We start from the raw sequence: 22235 nt of genomic DNA, 5'->3' as shown, positions 1-22235 counted from the left end.
AGTTTTTTATTATATATATATATATATATCAAAGCTTATCGTATTATACTTACTGTTTAAATCACAAGAAAGTTTTTTGTTATTATTGTTCGAGCTTGATGGCACAGGGTGTGCGTCTTGTAAGTAAAGAGGAAACGAAATATATAATATTTTTTAAATATACTTTTACTAATAAGTTTTCCCTAAGTTGCGCCAAAGATGACTCATTTTATCATCTTCGAACGACTAATGCAAGCGAATTGTTTGACATTGCTAATATTTATTTTTTTAAGTGAATTTTTGTTTCATGGGTTCATTTACGCTTGAAAGTGGAGACATTGATATCAACTTCAATTCAGAAAACAATTTACAATTCCTCCAACAGGTTTCGATTTCGGGTCTTTTCTCTCAGCCCGTTGGATGGTCAGGTTGGTCATGTGATCAATTCTCATTTCTATCTCTTTAATTTCTCTTTATTAATTAGAAAGGTGGCTTCCTCTCTTCCCCAATCTAAACAACAACCTTTCGCTACCAATCGAGAAACAGAGATTCCTTGAATACGTCACGTTGCTGTTCATAATGGGAAAATAATACAAAATTCTCAGAATGTATGTAGTAAAAATGCAGTTTCTATCATATACAAGGGTGAGATCGTGCATAATAGCCATTAAAATGGGATACCATCGAACCAAAACGGCTTCTGCGTTTTTCTTTGCCCTCTTTCCGTGTGTTCTGTTCTCCAGCTATAAATCTTTTGTTTTCACTATTGGTGCTACGGCATCTTAACAGCCGCTATAAATCTTTTGTTTTGCACATGTTAAGAGCACTAGACTCTGAGATAGAGCTCCTGAACATCTTCATCCAGGTATCTGTGATTTTGCAGATCACCATCATAATCCTGACAACAGGAAAAACATATGATTACCAAAACATAAGCAAGTGTAAGTAAGCGTTGAAATTAAAGATCTGTTTCTTATCTTTTTTCTGTTTTTTTTTTTAGGGGAGACGGTTTTAAATGTGAAAAATTCAAATTACCGAGTTCACCAAACTTTTTTCTTGATTCATCTGTGGACCATGTGTAGTGAGATGTCTTAGGAACAAAGGAAGCCTTCCGGTTCAGGCTGTTCAAGAACTAGGAAAGTGTAACTGAGAAAGATGATAACTAGGCAACTTGCACCATTAATGAAGTTCCCCCCCCCCCCCCCCCCACCCACAAACCACTGCCATTGAAAGTGCACTTCACAGGATATGAAGCTGTAACTTGCATTTGCTGTTTAGCCAAATGCCAATAAGAGTTCTATATTGTACCATAATGACAGGACGAGTTAAGAAGTTGAAAAAAGAATGATACTAAGGTGCATTTCTTGGTAAAAACTGGTGACAATCCGCGACTGAAGTAATAAGGGAGAATAGGTTCACCTGCTCGCGTGCCTGTTGTCGACGTTGAATCACAGCGACTGCATGAACCATTATGTAGAAGGGCAACAATACCCCCCAGCCCTTAGAAGGAAAAGCTGAAATTTTTCACCAGAAAGAAATGATGAAATTGCAAGTTAACAAGTTTCTAGTTGAATCAATGATCTTGCAGCCACATTATCTTTCAGGGTCTGCTTGACATGGGGTCTGTTAAACATGGTGAAGTCATCCACAGACAACTTCATCCTCATTTGATTCTCTTGGTAGTTGGTATGGCTTGTACACCGTGAACACTGCGGATAATCTCTTGACAATATCGAACATGCCCTTAGAGCATGTTTAATTGCTCTGATAGGATGATTATAACGGAGAAATGTCTTGCACCAGAGAATACTCATTCAAACACGAATAAAAAAGCCCAAAAAGGCTTATTGTACAAGGGTTTTGTAGATTTTCAGTCAGCTTTAGCAGGGTCATCTGGAAAACCAGGAATTTTTGCGCCTGAATGTATTGTTCATGCAATCAAACATACCCTTAATGACATTAACTGAAGACATTCCAAAGGTCTTCGATTGCTGAAATATGGGAATCGAACACACTCCATAGTAAAATGTCAAGATGCCTCATTTCGTTTTATTATGTAGTTGTATGCACAACAAATTATGGAGTTCAAGGAGATACGTCCAAGAATTTTTACGGCCATTGCAGGAATGTTCAGGACAGTGTGTCCTTTTGAGCCCATTTTGGAGTAAAAATAAAAAGTGGTGCAGAATTATGTTTCCAAAGCCTTTGGAGAATCATAAATCATCTACCAACCATGTGTAGCTGTGAGCAAATCCAGTAGTGGACAAACAGTCTCTTTCATTGGGTAAATCACCAATTCAAAAGATGTAAATGTGGGACCTCCTAATTGCTTATGATAAAAAAAGGGACATGTGAAAGAGAAAAAGAGAGAGAGAGAGAGATGATTACAGTGAAGAGTGTAAGAGCATACTGCGCTCCTCCATTCCGCAGTAGATTAAGAGCATGAAGTATTAGCAGGAGAGCAGTGAACTGCCAGGCGGAAGCCACAACCACATGAATAAAACACTATTAGGCCAGAAAAAGAAAGCTCTGCAGAAGCTCTAAAGGATCACTTACCATTAGTGCCACCAATCGACAGCAGGTGGAGAAAGAGCATCCCCTGAAGTTAGGAACAGGAGAACCGCCATCTACTGCCACTGTTACAGGCACAGCCAAGCCTGGACTCCGAATCTCCTGATTCTCGCTGGAAGTGTGAAGTTCTCCTCTAATAGAGTAATCAAAACAAAGAGAGAGAAAGAAAAGGAACAAGTTCACTGTCAAGGATGGAACTTATAAGCCCAAAGCCAACAAGTTCAGTGGCTTCTCTTTTTCATTCCCTTATTTAGGACCTCGTAGTTTGGAAGCAACGGCACCATATTTCTGAACCTTAACATGGAACATAAACGTTTACATGAGAGAGAGAGAATACCTGATAAGTGGAGGCATTTGTTCAATATTAGCTGTTTGAGCAGATACAGTAAACCCAGGTTCAAATTTCTGCAAATTACAAGAACTAATCATCTTTTCTGTTCCCTCAAAATCCACAAACTATGGGAGTTTTGGGCAAATTATAAATCAGAAAGACAAGAATCAAATCAACCTGGAGGCAAATCTCACAAATAGTATCCCCTTTTTCATTGCACCATCTCTGTATACATTTCCTATGAGCATACTGGGAAAAGAGAAACAAAACAACTATTACAAACTAGAATTGCCATGAGAATAGACCTTCCTTATTGCAGACTGCTTAGAAGCATGCATGTATACCTTAAGTGTGCCTGAACAAGCACAAGGACTCCCCATGTCTTTAAGCTCATTGTCTTCCTCTTCATGGCAAATCCTACACTGTGCAACAGAAGAATCAGAGTCTTTTTCAGGCAGTGCAGCATGTCCCCCCATCCTTTTCCTGCTTTCCTTCTTTTCTGGAATTTTTATTCTCCTTGCAATTCATCTCTGGTCTTTATATGACCTGACATTGGGCCCTAGAAGATCTCCAACTCTGGTGGAATTTAAATTTGAAAAAATTAGGTGCTAATATATGCAATCTTAATTACGAGTTCGTGACATGAGTGTGCAATCCCCACCCACCAAACTTTGAACAGATAGACCTCACAGAAGGAGGTGAATGTTAGTTTAAGATAGCAGCATGTTAGTTAGGTGGGGATCTACTTGGGAAGGGTATGATTACTCCTGTTTCTGAATTTCACAGTGCAATTAGACTAATCTATGTAGTGAAGCGCGGTTAATATAATTCAATAATCATGAAACTTTCATAAGAAAAGTTTTAAAGTAGAACATTATACAGATCTCTCTAGTGCTAGGATGTATACCGGCTTTGGCTTGCATAAGGACAGATGCAGAATCAAATCAACACTACTGCCTGTCTGACAGCCAAAGTTTGTTCAATTTATGTAGATGAAAGCTACATATTAACTTTCATGTTTTTTTAAAGACTTCTGTGTCAACAGTGCTAATTGGTTGAGAAGGCTGAAAAGAAGAAGCAATTCTGTTTCATTATCTACCATTTTTTCCTTGTTTCATTTCCCAAGTTCAAAAGTTTGTTAGAGGTATTCATATAAATAGAGTTCCACATGAACTTCAAGTTCAAATATTCATATCAGAATATCAGATACTACCTAACATATGGTCGAGCTTAAACCTGTCATTCAAATTTCTGCGTAGAATGGCATGCACCCTCACAGAGTGCAATCCGATCATAATTTAGTGCCCATATCAGTCCCTGTGAACAGTAGATTGACATCATTTCAAGGCAATAAATGAATAATAGATTATAACATACTTGGGATGTTGTGGGTTTGTCCTTGCTCTCAATGTCTCTGTGTCACCAACCTTGTTGGCCCAAGGCCATGTTCATCATTCTTTCCCCACTGGAGTTTTTGGTGCTAGAGAAAGGATCCAGTGTGATGTAATGCACACTAGAAATGAGCAGCTTCCTTCCAAACAAAACTAAAACCAATTGCTAAGCTTTTTGAAATCCTGCATAAAAAATTTGGGCTTTCATCTTGTAGATTGCATCTAGATAACGGCAGTTTCGAAGAACAATTTTGTTTTTTTTTTTTCGTTTATTTTTTGAAATGTAATCGCACAAAACTTGTGTAATTATGTTGTGCAGCTGGATCCTTAGCAAAAACATTCCAGTGATTGAGAGCACATGCACTTGAATTTGAAGAGGGTTCTACCTGCCTCGATGTTATGAGCTTTCTTCATTTATCCTTTTTTTTGGTTTTAGGGCGTGTTTGATAGCTTGGAGAAGTTATCCAAGCTGGCCTTATCCTGGAGAACTACCCCCACACGCAGGGGGGATTTTCTCATGTTTGAAGGTTAGAGGCATCTTCCAGACCTGTCTGATCAAATGCGTTGTGCTAATCACTTTACCGCGCAATGGGAGACTTTAAATCGATAGAAGTTTTATCCCTTCCTACCCACTGATTGCAGCCTTTTTTATCACATGACAAGGTGTCCGCATGAGTTTGGAGTATATGATCTTTTAACTTGATCATAGGGTGTGTCACATTGTTTGCCGACTTTGGATTTTGAATGGTGTGTCTTGTTATCTCTCGTTTTACTTTGGATCTCTTTCGAACGGGGGAGGAGAAATGCCCGACAGATTTTTTATCTCGACTTCATGCTCCATCATCCGAACACGGTGGAAGATGCCCGCCATCCATCCAACCGGTGTTTGAAGCCTCCGGTCTTTGACCTGAAGTTGTTCTGAAATTCCTTTTATGTGCGACCCATAGAGGTAAACAAAGACTGGATTTCTGCATCGTGTGAAACTAGGGATTTGATATCTTGGACTCGTGGCCAAAACGTGAGATTTGATGTCCGACCGGGAAGGAGGAGATCAGACTTCAAATCCTCAATGAAATATGAGGTAGAAGGTCAGTGAATGGACAGAAAACTTTCTCTCATGGACCAATTTTTACCTATAATTGCGGAAAGGTTCTTACGTCTTTTAATTTCCTCCAACACGGCATGCTTTAAAGATGAAAGAGGACCGTGGCAGAGACGAATATTACGAAAGAAATAGGCGTTAAAAAAAATTTGCAAAAATACAATAAACTGAAAGATGCACAATCTAAAAGACTAACAGATTAAAGAAAAATATTAAATTTGGCTATTAATTTAGAATGTTTGGTTATTCCATTCTTTCAGTGCATAACAACCCATTAGGAAAACAATAAACATATAACTTTTTCACATATCTGTCACATTTCATTATAATCTCACAATATGTTTATATACTCATTTTCTCTAAAGGCTTTTAATTATTGAAGGAAAATAAACATATAACTTTTTCATTTTGAAGAAAAATGAAAGATGGGGGAAGGGCTAGGCTTGCTTTGCACATAAAGGAGCGTTAGTTGATAGCGTGAAGGAAAAGGATGACAGCAGAAACACAGGAATTGTGAAAAAGAGAGATAGATCTAAAAGCATATATATGTACAGATTCAAAAAACGAGCATCTAATCTACAAAAGCGCCAAGGAAATACATCTGACCATCGGTTGAAGACTTGGGGTTACAACGCCTTCGGCGATTTACCTAACTCTTCTGAACATTTATGCCAAAGTTAGTGTTTGTAATTTTTTGTCGCAGAGGGTCGGGCCAGCGAACGGGATGGTAGTTCTACAAAGAGAGGTGATTTTCTTATATTATTAAAAAAAATATCAAGCATATATATATATATAGCTTGTGTGTGTATATATATATATATATCTTGCTTGATGAACTTACGAGTATAAACAGACATAAAAAAAAACTACAAATCTTATATATATATATATATATATATTAGCAGTTGCCGGAAAGAGTAAATAGAAAAAAGAGCATAAGCACATGCAAAGGGTGATCAGTTTGGTTTGGCCTTATCCGTTGGGACTTGGGAGCACCAACCCTGGGTGCGCCCCCCAAACCCACCCTCTCCCTGGATATCTAGATTGTTGCGTGCTCTCTAACACCAAACCATCAAAGCGGGGAAAACTTTCGATTTTCCAAAAATATCCTCCTTCCAACTACTCTTTCCCATCCAACGTCGGAAACCAACAAACAAACCAACTCTTTAAGTTTCTTCGGAAAAAGGAGGGAAAGATTTTCACAAGGTACGTGACGTTTCGCTGTAAATTTTCCGCGGTAATGCGCAGCGATTTTGTTCATTATTCATATACACGGCTGGCGATTATTATTATTATTATTGAGCATTTTCTCAGGCATGTTGGAAAGTCTGAAGACAAAAAGTGTGGATTTGCTTTGTCCGGTTGCAGTTGTCTCCGGATGCAAAATTCCGCAGTAATTCTCTCAGTACTGAGGTCCAAGTTATCTCTCCATCGTTTTCTCATTGCACTGGTGCGGGACTCCTTCTGTTCTGTCTGACATGTCATCGCCATTTCTTGCTTTCTTCTTCTTCTTCTTAACATTATTATCAGTACAAACGCTGGTAGACCATTGTGCATAAAATTTATGAAATATATAACGTGAATAAATGTGAAAAACATGTAAGTTGTTCATCCCCAATTAAATCTATACATATTCATAGACTTCTATATTTATATCCAAAGGGACCCCAAGGCCCATTATATTTGCAAAACTTCTATAGCTTGTCGAATTGATAGAATAATGAAAGGTTGGTCATCAGTTCAATTTTTGCTAGTGGTATTAATAAGATCAGCAGTTTCTATGAATGCTGCTCTTATAAATTGTAAATAACATTTAATTGATGAGTGCATAATAAATGAAGTCTTGAAAAAAAAAAAAAACTTACTGGTTTTTTTTTGTAAACTCTTTGAATTAAAGATATATATAGTTTTCAAACACATTCCATCTTTTGATTCAAGATATATGTAATTTTCAAACACATTCAGCCTCATTTGATTTATGTCCAAAATTGTCCTTCAAGCAAAAGTGAAACATGTCACTGTAGCTAAAATTGACAGTTTTATCCCAATTGATGTTTTTTATTAACTTGGAAACGGGATTAGACGAAGCCTGTCGTATTTAGTGGGAGGGGCACATCAACTATATCGAAATTAGACAAGGGTAAAAAGGTAACTTGAGGAACATGTTCACAGATAACGATCGTGGTCTTCACGTAATTCTCATTAAACAGAGCGGCAATTGCGGAATCAGCCCTCGCCTTAAAACCGCGGGACCGGAAATCCGCGGGACGAGTAAAACCAGAAACCGGGCAACCGGGGCCCTATAAAGCCGCCCCAAAGCTCACCGGAATCCGCCTCATCATCCAGTCAGCATCGCGGTCTATCTGCTCGAGCGATTCTCTGATTCCGGATCTCCGGCGAACTTTGTCCAATTTTCAGGCAAGTTCTCACTTGTTTTTCTCTCTCGTGGTTTTCCGAATGGCCGACGAAGAGGTTAGGGAGCGTCGGATCGTGGTGGCGGTGGACGAGAGCGAGCAGAGCATGTACGCCCTCTCCTGGTGCTTGGAGAATCTCGTCTGCGACTCGGAAAGCGGAAATATCAAGGATACCCTCATCCTCGCCTTTGCGAGGCCGCCGCGCACCGTCTACACTGCCCTCGACGGAACAGGTACTTTCTGGCTTCCTTCGAGGTGGGAGCTGTCCATGTATTGTGATTGTAGGCTCCAGCCCCTTTCTATTTTCAGTTTAGGGTCTCCGTGATAATCTTGTGTTTGTCATTGTCGATTTCCGTTGCTCGGATGAGTGTGATCCTTTTAGGTTTCTGTGATCGATTATCTGTCCAAACCACGCTCCAATTGCCTCTATCCCGTTAGCTATTGCATGTTACTTTGATGAAGATTTACTCAAAATGGCGTCGATCGTGTCCTTCCATGCCTGCTGATTTGATGCTTTACAGTTGACTCCTAGAGTACGAGTATCGGGGAGTTTCTGTTGCGTATATTTATTCGTTATCTAGGTGGGGACATGGAAGTAAGCATTTCTGAGTCGTCCCATCACTGTTTTGAGTCCGAGCACGGCAGGCCGAACCCGGTGCTGGTAGGGGGTGGGTGGGAGGGGAACGAACCCAACAAGCCTTGACCGCGGCCTGGGATGTGCTCGTCTACTCGAAAGATCATTCCAGGCAGGGATTTTCGAAACTAGCCATTAGGACTCAAGTAAGGAAACTTGAAAATGATATCGATGAACTCCCAAGATGTTGATGCCTTCAATGATCCAGTAAACTTCAGCTCAAAAAAGTCATTATTAGACATTCCTTCGAAGAGGCTACCTGTGACATGAAGTTCTCTCAGATACTCCAAACAGCTTATAAGTGACTCAAGTATATTGCTCTTTTAGAGATTGGCAGTTCTTTATGGACAGACTCCGTAGGCTGGTCGGTAATTTGGCCATCAAAGCTGTAGGTAGGCTCCTAATTCCAGTTATATCAAGACACAGCTCCTCCAGCAACTCCATGTGATCTACCAATTGTTCAGGCAAAGATGAAAGGTTTACACATCCCTTGAAATCAAGACTTTAAGGGAACCTAATTCACACATGTTGTTTGGTAGTCTCTTCAACATGGTGCATCCTGTTATCTTTAGAAATTGCAACTTCTTAAGGCTTCCAATTGATTCATGGACTTCAATTAGTTCCTTGCAAGTCGTGAGCATCAACTTCTCCAAGCAAGGGAGATAAGAGAAGCTAGGGGTGACGTTCATTGGGCCACCGTCAAGACTGATGACCTTCAGATTCTCACACCTAAAAAGGGGAGATTCTTTATTACTATGAATTGTTTTCAAGATTCTTAAAAAAAAAAAAAAACATATATGTACATGCTTAAGAAAACAAGAAATCTTGATTCAACTTACAAATGGAATCCTTGAAGTGTTAAAGCATCCGAGCTGTTGAAGGTTTTCAGTGAACCCAATAGATGGCAGTTGTAGCTGAATGACACATACGGGCACGGCGCCTTCATTTAGGGGCTATAAGGTAGGATGAATATGTCAATGGGTGAGAATAGATACGGTCACGACCTTATTTTTTCTTGAGAATGCAATATGATATCTTGATGATGGATACATTGAGTTCATAATTGGCTTGATGATTGGTGCATCAATGCTCGACTTGTTTTCTTGACAAGCGTGATCGTCCTGTTAACATGGACTCATTCTCGTGCTGCCTGGTTTGTCTACTTGGTAATAATGATTTTTGTGTATCGTGGACGTAACTTGGTCACGTTAGATCTTGATTCAGTAATGCCAATTATCAAGTTTTGACGAACCAAGCAAAAAGTCTGAAGGATTTATGTAGCAGCTACAATTTGGCAAAACTATCCAACAAAATAAAGTTTGGGAAAATTATTGAGAATCTACGGCTCATGGTGTAACTCATCTTCTATCTTGTTGGCAATGTAATTTAATAGTTCTTTCGGTCCATACTTCATATTGCTCGCTATTGATCACGGGTTGAAATAGAGAATGCGACAAAATCTTTTCAGGTACTAGCTCGTAAAACTAGGGAAATATGACAAACTAGCCACGGTTACAGAATATGGGTCGCGTGTCACAAATTAGAAAAATCAAGAGCTGTTTTTTATTTTTTGTCCGACAGTGAACCAAATTCCAAGTTTTTCTGTCTAGATGTATGATGGACACAATGCTATTATAGACCATTTAGATTTGCTTCACCTAATTTTTGCTTCACATTAGATCTAGTCATGTGAGTTTTTTTTGGCTTTTCAGCAGGTTATCTTTTCTCAACGGAGGTGGTTGACTCCATGGAGAAATATAGCCTAGAAGTGGCTGCTTCTGTTATAGCAAAGGCCACTGCAATCTGTAAGGACTTGAAACATGTAAGTCTTTCTTCTCGACAACGCGTTATCATCCTTCACTGTGATGGTTCATAATGAATATTTAGGTTTCAAGTTTCAACAGGTTATCTTAGCGTATCGTTTCTAGTTCATGCATTAAAAGGAAACTATGAAACCTATAACTTATTCCTATAAAATAAGAATTATATTGACTTACTTGATTAAGGGACTCTTCAGTGCCAACCTTTGCCAAAAGTTTGTGGGGTTCACTTTTTTTGCCTAATACTAAAACACACTTTTGCCATGGTAAAACTTTTGTTATGTATTCGCTTCTTGCCTTAAAATTGATCAAAAAATTGGAAAAACACCCTCAAGTTTCTCAATAATAAATTCAACAGAGCAATTGATGCAGAAGAACTTTCTCACCAAGCTAGCAATTGCAAGAACATCACTGAAAGACTAGTGTCCTTAAAAAGTCCATTGTCTCAGGGGAAAACATATGTTTTGATTTTTTGGTGGGTTTTTTCCTGTCTGGTGGTTTTCATTTAGCTGTGGCCGGTGCCCTGTTTATTGGGTGTCGGAAGCATCTTAAGGGAGTGTTTTTGTGACGGAGCTTTTGAGTATCAAACCTGGTTAGCCACAAAACTTGAAAGCCTAGGCTGGAAGAGGTTCCTCAATGCCATTCGTAGCTGAAAATGGCCAGATTCGCATTGTGCTGGCTGGAAAATGCGGTTCCAGCCATTTATCAGCCGGCTACTGGCCAGAAAAAGGACTTGATTTTTCGTTTGTTTTTTATTTCACCATTTCCTGGCCTTCAACTGGCCAGAAGAACGGCCGGGTGAGGTCGTCCAGGACAGGTGACGTTGCCACTGCTGATTCACATATCAGTGCTGCAACGTTCCAGATGAATTTGGAAATTTATATATGAACTAGATTTCAATCAAAATCTCTTCATGTCACAGGGTTCTCAACGCTATTCTTAATGGAAAATGCTTTAGATTGTCCTATGTCCATGTAAAGAAGGTTGAGCTCATCTATGTGCTTGATTGTGTTTTTTTGTTGCTTTTGTGAAGTTGTTACTTTGTCACTATGTTTGGTGGCAATTTGTGTTTGAGTTCTTGGATGCTGCCCTTGATTTGTGTAAATGAAAAAAATGAAAAATCTTGGGTAGGTCAAAGTTGATACAAAAGTTGGATGTGGCGATGCGAGGGACGTGATATGCGACATGGTGGAGAAGGTTGGAGGCGACATCCTGGTCATGGGGAGCCATGGCTATGGCCTCATCAAAAGGTTAGTGGTCTGTTGCCTGTTGGAGGGCTCTTGGTTTGTCATCCTTCGTTGGGAGTAGATGTTTACTTTGAGCTAAGTAGCAAAGCATACTGGTGCTTTTCTCTGACGTGTTCAGCCTGTTGTTGCTGCTACCTGTGCAGGGCCTTCTTAGGGAGTGTAAGCAACCACTGCGCACAGAATGTGAAATGTCCTGTTTTGATCGTCAAGAAGCCCAAAGCCTAGACTAGAGGTTTGGACATATGTGTGGGTGTTGTGGGTTATCGAGAGGGCTTTTCTTGTTGGTTGTGGAATGTGAACTCTCTCTCTCTTTCTCTATGTGCAGTTCTGTATATGAGTGCTTTTATGTCGTCCAGAAGAAACATTCTCGGATAAGTTTTCTGCGCTTTTCCCTTTCCTTTATATGATGCAGACCAGCAATTTTTTTGCGCAATGAGATTTGCAGGCTAGGTTCGTCTATTTTTGCCGTTTCTTATTTTGGACATCCTTCAGTATTGTATTAAACTCTTTTCCTTCACTTGTCTTTGTCATATGCCCCCTTTGTAGACGTTAGTTTATTTTCTTCTCTTTAAAATGGGTACTTAATACCTTTACGATTGAACTTCAAGATGCTCATGAAAATAATTGCAGGAACCTTGGTTGGAAACCTAACGATCTAAGATCCTTGTTCACCGGTCTAATCTTAATGATGAACTAATCCTAGCTGGTCCAATTTAGTGTCTGTAAACCCTCCATGATGATCATCAAATAGACGGAGAAAAGGAGTTGAGCGATATGGCGGACACATTCTCCAGGAGGTCGGACGTCTTCTGCGTACACAGCACAGCCCGACGAGCGGGCCTGGATCTGTCTATCGCGTTTGGCACAAAAAACAGGAAACTTGAAGATTTTATGGGTGTCGGTTTACATTTTAGGGACCAATAAAAACTGGATCCAGGAATAGGTACGTCATGGTTCCAGAGTTGGGGTCTGGCTAGTTTGTAATATATTCGGGTTCTATGTGAGCTAGCAGCCCTGCTTGGTGGGTGGGGTAACTGATTCTGTTTCTACGACCCAGATCAGATAGCAGCAAACCGAAATTGTGACCATGATAAGTCTGCACCTATCTCCGTTGAAACGAATTGGACAACAGCAATGTCCTATATTCTCTAAGAAATCCAAAGCGGTGGGATCTATCTTGGGATTGAGGAAGATTGTCCTCCGATTTCCAAAAGACAAAGCAATCTACGGCCATCACCATTTTTCTTTTTTGTTACTTTTCATGGTTCTGTAGCCTTTGACAATATGGCAGTAAGATCATGATATATTCAACAAATTGCCACGGAAAGGTGACTTTGGATTGCAGTTCAAGCACTTGGTTGCATCTTTAAGAATATCAAACACAAGTACATTTTTCATTATCAATAGATAAATCTTTGGCGTGCTTTTTGATATTTTCTTTTTCTAAGCCTATAAAACTAAACGCCCAACTTTCTTCTTGCCGGGAGGAATGTTTTCTAGATCTTTTCAACCCATGAGAACGAGATTAACAATCTTTAATAGCTCTTAAGCTAATATTTTAACCCTTGTGAGCACGTCCGCAAATATTTTATATTATTAGGCTTAAAATTGTTTTTTATTTCCAATATTTTTATTTCAAAGCTCAAGCATGGCTCTAGGGGCACTATGTCGGCCATTGGCTAGGTCAAACCAAATGATTAGAGCGCCACATATGTGATTGCAAGCCACCAAATCCCAAAGGAAGAAATACTAATAGTAAAAGACGATTCCTCCCCAAGTTAAGCATTTGAAAACATATAGGGAACAGTCAAATCTAAAATTTATAAGTTTGGCATGGCTCAAGACGTAGCAGATATGCCCAATAAAATTGTTTGTATTGAAGGTTGCAAGCGGTTCAGATTCGAAACAGCAGAATACATCAATTTGAACCGAATATGATAAAGCAGAATATGACAAGGCAATCAACTTGAATTTGGCCAATTCTGGCTCATTCTTATGATCTCACGTACAAAATCGTTTGATTAAATTTGAGATCTCGAATCTGATCCAGTAGACAAATTTGTCCATATCTTTGCATCTAAGAGTTGAACACGTTATTGTTGATTACGTAAGAAACAATACTTGAATTGCTAATTGCTCTTTAAAAATATGGTGCACATGGGGTTATGGATCATTCCTACCATTCTCAATAATTAAAAAAATAACATCTTTTTTGTATCTAAAACATACTATTACATTGAGAAAACATGAGCTGTGACCTACTCGAATAATGTAGATCACAATTAAGCGACGAAATTTGTTAGAACACAAAAAAAATCTAAAATCCTGTGTGATTGAGAGATAAAGAGAATATTTATATGAAAAGATTGAAAACTGATGCCGTTATCGAGTCAGATAATTGTAGACCACAAGGTGAGAAGGGAACAAAAGTGAGGATTGGAATCGGATTGATTACTGGAATACTTGCTGGCAACAACGGCTGTAATTTCCAGTCAAGCGGATAGATTCCTCCAGTCCATTGTTCGGGGGGCAATTAGGCGGTTCAGAAATAGCACCTTTTGGAATAATAGTCTTTTGATTGGACCCCACATGCAGGAATTTGTGCTGGAAATATTACTCTTTCAATCTCAAAATTAAAAAAAAAAAGCTAAAGAAATAATTTCGTCACATATATAGACGGTGTGAGGGCATCAAGGGTGGACATATTTTATAGCATGACCATAATAAAAATTAAAAATTGGTGTCAAATAAATTAAAAAAATAAATCTCCTACCTTACGTGCCATCAACAAAATGCATTATGATACGGAAAATATCTTCTTCTTTGATATGCGTGTCATCAGGAGCCGTTTTCTGACTTCAGATCTGATTTGAGCCAAATGGGGTTTTGAGATCCAAGATATTAGAATAGTTCTTCGTTCAATGAAAACAGTGAAATTGTGCAGATTCCGAATCAGATTTGGAAATTTTATTGTGATTAACTTTGAATTTTGTATATTGTTCATCTGAGATGGCAGTGAAAATTTTCGTATACACAAATGCTAAAATTATTTTAATGATATATAGCAATTTTTTTAATTATCTCGAAGTCCTTATCGAATCTCGTATGGAGCGCAGGGCATAAGTTGATGATACCCTTTTTGTTTGTATTAAAATAGATAAATACGCATGCTCCGATAAAATAATAGATGCCAAGGAATATGAACGAACTGGATCTCCGATCGCTAATCCGATTTCAAATCCATTTAGTCAGATCTGATACAGATAGGGGGGATCTGATTACTGACCTTGATTTGGATTTGCTACCCGTGTTTGCAACCCAGACAGAGTTGGATTACAATATCTGAGTGAGATCTGACAAAGGTCTGGACTGGATGGCTGGAGGATTTCAACTCCTCCTTTTTCAAATGCAGAAATATCTAAATGCGTGTACTCAAAGCAAAGTTCGTGAATTTTTATTGCCTAACTTTCAAAAGGACCCTAAGCCGTGTTCATTTTCATGTCCGGGTCAGGCATCTCATTGTGGTCCGACCCGTTGACTGGAAATTTCCGAGTCAAGGAAACGTGTTTCTGGAACCCCTGAACCTGGACCAGCGCCTCTCGTCATTTTCAAATGATGTGGATCACCGCCTGATTAACTAATAACGTGAGCCGGATCTGGGTCCATTGGCCAGGTCAATGCCCTAGTAGTGTGATCTGGATCTGGGTCCATTGGGGCTGGTAGTTGAGTCGTTGACCACATTAATCGGCAAACCCACGCAGACTAGTTGATGGATGACTTAAAGTTATAAATTTATTATTGAAAAAGCTATAAATAGCTAAAGTCTGTATAAACTGTCGTTGGAAATGTTTAAATTCTTGAAATTTAACTATTTAGTTGAACTATATATATATAATGATTCTAACTTTTGAGAGTCACCAGATGATAAACCGTTCAAAAAGAAAAACAAAAAAATGATTTACATTTTGATCTCATTTGAATCATTTATATGTTTTAGATGAACAACTTATCTAAATAACATGGTGATTATATATATATATATATATATATATGGGAAGTGTCGTTGAAGCAAAAGGAGAAAGAAGCGTGGTGGAAGAAGCCCACAATCGGCGGCCGGCGCGTCCACTCGATACCAGAGAGTCGTCGACCGTCCGCAAATCCCTCGAATGTATGTGAATGCGAGCTCGAAGGCAGAGCTCCCCACTTTTTCTTTTTCTCTGAAACCGCTTCGCTAAGCGGTGGGACGGAAAGAGAAACCCAGAAACGGCTGATTCGCTGCGCCCCCAAACGGCCGGAATAAAAGCCTTTCCTTTTGTCATTACGTTGAGCGGAAATCGGTAACTGCGGAAAAGCAGAAGAAACCTTGATTTCCCGGCGGAAGTGGTGGCGGTATTGCGATGGCCGGGCCGGCGACGAAGGGCAGCAAGATCGTGGTGGCGGTGAACGACAGCGACGAGAGCATGCACTCGTTGTCGTGGTGCCTCCAGAACTTCGTCCCCTGCAGGAAGGCGAGGAACTCGGACATCACGCTCGTCCTCCTCTACGTGAAGCCCGCGCCACCTCCCCCTGACCACACAGGTACGATTCCGGCCACGCCTACCCGTTTCCGTTCTACGGAAAAGGTAAATATCGCCTTGATGGAAATCGATGCGCGAGCAATTGGTCGCGGGCTATGCGCGCCTATGGCCGCCTGCTTAAGGTGATCTTGAGGACGCTGTGATTGGTTGTGGCTAGAAAACGATTTCTGCGGAATTCTTTTTCATCAAGCAGAAAAAGTTAGCGGTTGTTCCTCGATGGCAGAGAATCAATGTCTCATTTCTTATCAGGAACTCGCTTTCCTTTTCCTAAAAAAGATTCTAGCTTCACATAGCATCTTAGAATTTCATTCGATTATGCTTCATACATGATACAATCATATTGACTATTAATGCAAAGATCACTAATCAGCTATTCGAAAACTTTCGTTTCATTCAATTCGAGGGAACGATTTCGCTTCGGTGGTATTGAATATTTGACGTTGCTAGACTCCTTTTTCTCTTTTTACAGGCTTGTTTTGGTCGAAAATTGGAGCTATGCTTGAAGAGTACGGGAAAGAAACCGCCCTGACAGTCATGGAGAAGGCGAAGGAGATGTGTAAGAGCTGTGCAGATCTTGACAATGTAAATTTCATTCTACCAACCTCATGATTCCTTTTCATAGAGTTCTTCCAGCTGCGCTACACCGCACCCACATGCCCAAAGTAGATTATCAAAATATATGCCATTTATTCAGTTTAAATGTTTCTTTCTTCAGTTTTTAGGCTTCAATTATTTTATTCGTTTGAGTAAGCATGAAGCATGGCTTTGTTTAATTATTTCAACAAGTCTGATGCTTAGAAGAAAGGTTTCTTGCTTCAAATTCCAAACAGGTGCCAACAAGATTCCATTTAAAGACCTTCAGATTGGAGAAGGCCAAGACAGTTAAATTTTTTTTTTCTTAACTGAGGAAAAGTATGAAACGAATATTAAAGCCCTCTTTTTTTCTTTATAATCAAGCCCACAGCATGGTCACCATAATTTTCTCTTCAGCTCCATTTTCTTGGCAAAGGGACATGACAACTTCTTCCTTAAGACTTCATTTATTCTATCAGAAAATCTTTTGCTCTTCTCTCTCACAATGAAATTAACGAACTCCAAGAGCTCAACGCCCAAGGAGCCATCAAAGAGCTAATAACCTTTACAATGTTTTTAGTGCCTTTGAAGAAGCTGGGATTGGGATGTTCTTCAGCGAAGAGAAGGAAATTCTTAATAAAAAATAAATTACACAAGATGATGACAAAGACATTAAATTAAATAACTTAATAAATAATAACCTTTCGAATAAATATTTTTTCATCTGTGCCACGATTGTGTCGTACAAATATGTCTATTTAGTTGTTTTATTAAAACTATTTTGTCTCCTTTGAAATAATACAATTTCTTTTTGTTAAAGAGAAAAAAAAAAGACATAAATGAAATGTGGTATGGCTCTTGGTGTTTGGTTGAAAAAGGAACGGATGCAAATAAAATGGAAGGAATGGGAGACCACACCTCTTTCCTTTTTGTTTCAATCTTCGGAATTTTGGATGGATGAATTTATATTTAATCTTTTCATTTTTTTTCCCTCTTCTTTCCTTCTTTATTTAGTAAAGAGGGGAAAGAAATGAGAACTAATAAATATTATGTTGGGTGCAAAGGAAAGAAAATGAAAAAAAGAAAGAAAAGATTTTATAATGTAATTCTAATACTTAAGATAAATCTTAAATGAAGAGATTGAGAGGTAAAGGAATAAACTTCCTTTTCTATTCCTTTTCTTTCCTTTCTTTCTCCAATATGAGTGAGAACCATTGGAGAAGTGGTGGTGCTGTTGCACGTCACCCTCTGTGGGTGGGGGAACTTTTGCTTTGGCAAAGAAGAAAAGCAAGTGGGTAAGAGTCTCAACCAACCATACGGCACCTTGCGTGCTCTACCAGTCAATGCCTTCAACTTTGGCGTCTTTAGGTTTTCAATCTCGCAATCAATAACATCACATAGGTCGAAGGCTGTTCATGGTGGTTGAATTTCTGCTTTGAATGACAAAAATGGTCAGGTCAAAATCGAAAGCATAGTGGCGAGTGGAGATGCAAGGGACGTGATTTGTGAAACGGTGGACAAACTTGCTGCTGACATCTTGATCATGGGCGGCCATCCACTTTCTGCCACCAAGAGGTATCTACTTCTTCCTTCCACTAACACATTCCAGCAGCGGAGCTAGAAATTTTTACTAACATATTCCAGCAGCGGGGCTAGAAATTTAAATTTTCTTTTGAAAAACTAATTTACTCATTTGTTGGGTTGTTGCACATCTACCCATATGGTGTTAGGATGGTAGATGTTTTTGAGATTTGAAACAATGACTGACCACCTACCAGCTGCTGCTGGTGCAGTCAAGTGACCCAAATCCCTTGGCTGCTGACCAGAAATCTTTAAAACAAACATCCAGTGTTGCTGCTGTTGGTACTCATTAGAGAGCCTTTTAACTTGAGCAAAATATGTATCCGTTAGTACACTATGAATCTACGTCAATCAATCTTTATGACAGACTCAGTGAGTATTCCTACTTCCAAATGTCAATGAAAACAGTAACATTAGAGAAGTGAAAAAGACGAGTTAGTTTGCGTGTTTATGGGTATGCTTTTCTTAAAACTAATTGGTTCACTTTTGTGCTTCATCTTTCAGCAATTCGGAGAGCGTAAGTGAGCATTGTGCCCAGAAGGTGAAATGTCCAGTTCTCATCGTGAAGCAACCGGGCCACGGCCACGGCCACGGGCATTGTAGAAATCATCCGACGCACCGGAGTTGAACCCCACTTGCCAACCTGTCGAACTTACGGCTAAGCTTTTGTGGTCTACTCGCTTATGGCAACATTAATATTACTCAAATTTTTAAGTTTCCCTTTTCTTTTTTCCTTCTTGTATTGTATTTGCTGGCTGGGGGACGGGGGATTTGACCCCTCTGTGATTAGAAACCAAAACGGTAAGGCATCTTGCCACTGTTTCTTAACCTCTGATTCGATTCTTGCGGAGAATCTCTTTTTGTCCATAAAAGAATCAAACCAGAAACTGGAATTTGGATGCATTTTATATGCCACATTTTTGTACAAAAAAAAAAAAACCATAAAGTGTGTAGAAATGAATGTGCAAGTGTTCCCTATACACATTCACGACTTTTCTTACTTTGGAGTGATCATTTCTGTTGGGTCACAGGAAAATCCCTGGTTTCTTGTGAAAATCGATTCGAATCTCTTTCAGTAGGAAGATGGCGGCGTCGTCTCATGTTTGGCTATGGATTCTTTGGAAGATGCCCCTTATGCGACAGATGCTTCCTTTCTCACCCCTAAAACTCCTTCGATCCGTTCTTCAATGAACTCGGCCAATGAAGTTCAGAATTGGATCACATATTCGACAATATACCAACCACTGATATCCTCAGGGATTTGCAAAGGAAATAAGTAAACGACAATCTTATTCTTACTTCATAGCAAGAGACGGCGGTAAAAAGTTCAAAAACATTTAAAAGGACATTATGAGAAACACATCGTGTTGGATTTACACTTTGCTTTGATATTTAACTAAGCCATTAGGCCATTAAGAGAATCCCATGTTACGCGAGCGATGGCATTTTGAGTTAAGAGGCTGTCTCGATCTCCAGGTGACACAGACCATCCAGGTCTGAATGGAATTAGTGGATACCTAAGAAGGGAACAAACCATACAAGATCCAACAGCATCAATGCTTCAACTCTCTGCCGTTAATTTTACAGGACCGAGCTTTAATCAAGTTCGACGACAAATACCAACCTTGGTGGCAGAATATGAACCGTCTAAGACCATGTCAACCTCTCAAGCATAGCCCCTTCAAATGCCATACAAGTAAAATGAATTTCCTTACAATATTTCAGGAACGTGGTCTCCAGTTTCACAAAACAAACAGATAGCTCGGGTGAGAAAACAAACTCTGGTGAGACCCTTGTGATTCATGGTGAACATAGACACATTCAAGGAGAATAAGCCACAAACCAAGATGCACGTTCCTAAGAGATAGCAGCATCGAGATATAATGCTCGAACTTACAGCTCTCCTCTAATAAACATAAGTTCCATAAGACCTTTAACCCCCCGTAACCAAGCTTGTGTAACCGAAAACGTTTTCTATTTAGCAAGTTTTTTGTTTCAACTATATGATAGTTGAACTGGAAAGATGGAGAAACACAAACGAAGGTCAAATAACAAAAACCTCGTACCTTTATACCACGATGGTCAGTAAATCAGGGAAAGCCACAATGGTCATACAAGAAAGAGAGAGACTTGTATCCCATGGGCAGCATAGAATATCGGGATCTCCTACTTCTAATCATCACTGAGCAGTAGGAGGGAAAGAAACCATATGACACAATAAGTAAAATATAGAACAGGGGTTCGTATTAATAGGTGAAACATAGAACACACCATTTACCACATAATTCAAGGAAGAAAAAGTGGGTAATAGCAACTCTCATATACAATGGTTTTTTTTTTTTCTTTTCTCTATGCTCACGTTATAGTACCTAGCCACTTTGGTTCCACTCCATGCACAAGGCAAAGGAAACAAAGGCCACGAATTCATTGAAGAACCAAATTAGCATTACAATTGAAAACACATTTGCATCAAAGATACTACTTCATGAGAACAGAAGTTAATCACACTATGTCATACCACTAGTATAATACCCTAATCATCAACTATGAGAACGACCCATCACCACTCTCGCATCAAACTTATATTTGAAGCAGTCAATAGAGCCCAAGTTCAACCAAGCTACAAATGACTACCTAGATACTGACTTATTTCTGCCTCTCTTCTCTTTCCCAAGTGAATAGCAACAAATCGTTCTCAAACGCCGAACTATATATGAGTAAAGGGACTTGAATTCTATTACTATGAATTGATACCTCTCCGTAATCACTCTCTTAAAGAACAAGGATTAACCTCACTGACTGACATGCACAATACGAGAATGAAACAATTTGGGATTCCGCTGCCAAAACTCATTCCGCTACACCAAGAAATTGAACACATGCAACAGAAGCTTTATCAAGAATTCAAAGCGCATGCAAAACAAAACATAGAAAGGCAATTGAGGACGTAAACCGACGACAAATTTTGCACTATCTGAGAAGTAATCAAGTGTCAAAACAGAGATAGCTTGCCATTAATTGTGCATTGCAAGAAAATTTTGCAATGAGAAAAAGGGTAGTTCTACATCCAAAACTGACAACATCATAAAGTTAAACCACCTTGAATTCCCGCAAAACAAACGAACGAAGAAAAATGAAAAGCCTAAAGGCAATATGAAGTGGAATCTCTACTCTTCCTCCATAGAAGATCCACCGCCCTGCTTGTTATGCTTTCTTGCATACCTTTGGTTCCTCAGAAACTTGGGATCCATCTGGGCGAAGACAAACAAAAACGGATTTTACTCAACCTCGTGTATAAGAAGCACCGGAGGAAAACTTAAAAAATCCACTAATTCGCTCATCAATATATCAAGCAACATAACATCACAAAATAACAGAAAACCCAAAAAATGAAAACAATCTGTGGATAGGATAAAGACTTACCCCTTTGGTTGAAGTGTTCCTGTGTCTTCTGGGCTTCTTGATCCCATTCTTGTGAGCCTTGTAGGATTGGTTGTGAGCCGTGTGGTTCTTAGACTTCGCCATTTCTGTGGCAAAAGAAAAGCTCAAACAATCACCAAAAGAACATAGAGGCAGATAAAATGAAGCGGATGACCTGAAATCAGAAGACGGGAAAGGCCCCGCTCTCTCGCTTTAACAAAAGTAAAAGCAAACAATTCAAGAACATAGCCGCCAATCTGTACCTGCAAACCTCGACGGCCTCCGGCTCTGTAGGGTTCTCTCTGCTATGTGAGAAGCTGAAAGAAAACCCTAATCTGGAATCTGCATTTTATATTCGACGCCCTGGAGATCCAGAATGTCAATCTTGCCCCGGTTTTCGATGAAGATCCATATGCGATGTCCAGACCCGATAAAAAGTTTGGTCCGGATAGGTCGGGTAAATCATGTTGGACCCGATGCGGAGAGAATTTTGCAAAGGTGAGTTTGGATATGGATATTAGTTCGTATGCGTCTGGATCTGCTGTAAAATGGTAAAAGCTTGTCAAGGCGCCAACGTGGACTTTAGAGAAAAACT

General features: G+C 39.4%; 4 protein-coding genes across 9 annotated transcripts; 2 read left to right on the top strand and 2 right to left on the bottom strand.

The window, feature by feature from the left end:
- Window positions 1-528: 528 nt before the first annotated feature.
- On the bottom strand, window positions 529-3423 carry LOC116263192 (uncharacterized). Of its 4 annotated transcripts, none has more exons than XR_004174591.2 (7): window positions 3226-3423; window positions 3059-3130; window positions 2888-2955; window positions 2536-2683; window positions 2368-2484; window positions 1399-1493; window positions 529-877 (listed from the first exon to the last, which is right to left on the bottom strand). XR_004174591.2 is itself a non-coding variant. In XM_050080243.1 (6 exons), exons 1-6 carry the CDS (start codon window positions 3355-3357, stop codon window positions 806-808), a joined length of 609 nt encoding a protein of 202 aa, XP_049936200.1. In that variant the 5' UTR covers window positions 3358-3423; the 3' UTR covers window positions 529-805. The 4 variants fall into 4 exon arrangements, 2 of the variants coding, with proteins under 2 accessions (XP_049936200.1, XP_031498685.1); XR_004174592.2 differs by having other exon boundaries at window positions 2368-2448; XM_050080243.1 differs by lacking the exon at window positions 1399-1493.
- A 4206-nt stretch (window positions 3424-7629) lies between these two features.
- Window positions 7630-12006, top strand: LOC116263279 (universal stress protein PHOS32-like). Of its 3 annotated transcripts, XM_031642955.2 has the most exons (5): window positions 7630-8021; window positions 10135-10244; window positions 11374-11492; window positions 11633-11721; window positions 11815-12006. In XM_031642955.2, the coding sequence occupies exons 1-4, from the start codon at window positions 7832-7834 to the stop codon at window positions 11712-11714; spliced, it is 501 nt and encodes a 166-aa protein (XP_031498815.1). In that variant the 5' UTR covers window positions 7630-7831; the 3' UTR covers window positions 11715-11721; window positions 11815-12006. The 3 variants fall into 3 exon arrangements, with proteins under 3 accessions (XP_031498815.1, XP_031498814.1, XP_031498816.1); XM_031642954.2 differs by having other exon boundaries at window positions 7631-8021; window positions 11633-12006; XM_031642956.2 differs by having other exon boundaries at window positions 7632-8021; window positions 10138-10244; window positions 11633-12006.
- A 3554-nt stretch (window positions 12007-15560) lies between these two features.
- LOC116261870 (universal stress protein PHOS32-like) lies at window positions 15561-19202 on the top strand. Its single transcript, XM_031640781.1, has 4 exons — window positions 15561-16067; window positions 16536-16648; window positions 18096-18214; window positions 18725-19202. The coding sequence occupies exons 1-4, from the start codon at window positions 15887-15889 to the stop codon at window positions 18846-18848; spliced, it is 537 nt and encodes a 178-aa protein (XP_031496641.1). The 5' UTR covers window positions 15561-15886; the 3' UTR covers window positions 18849-19202.
- A 2008-nt stretch (window positions 19203-21210) lies between these two features.
- On the bottom strand, window positions 21211-22000 carry LOC116262957 (60S ribosomal protein L29-1-like). Its single transcript, XM_031642505.2, has 3 exons — window positions 21904-22000; window positions 21644-21747; window positions 21211-21471 (listed from the first exon to the last, which is right to left on the bottom strand). The coding sequence occupies exons 2-3, from the start codon at window positions 21743-21745 to the stop codon at window positions 21388-21390; spliced, it is 186 nt and encodes a 61-aa protein (XP_031498365.1). The 5' UTR covers window positions 21746-21747; window positions 21904-22000; the 3' UTR covers window positions 21211-21387.
- Window positions 22001-22235: the final 235 nt, after the last annotated feature.

This window comes from Nymphaea colorata, chromosome 10, assembly GCF_008831285.2.
Source record: "Nymphaea colorata isolate Beijing-Zhang1983 chromosome 10, ASM883128v2, whole genome shotgun sequence".
NCBI classification, from domain to species: Eukaryota; Viridiplantae; Streptophyta; class Magnoliopsida; order Nymphaeales; family Nymphaeaceae; genus Nymphaea; species Nymphaea colorata.
Note: the sequence above shows the minus strand (reverse complement) of the source record. Positions and strands in the feature narration are given on the sequence as shown.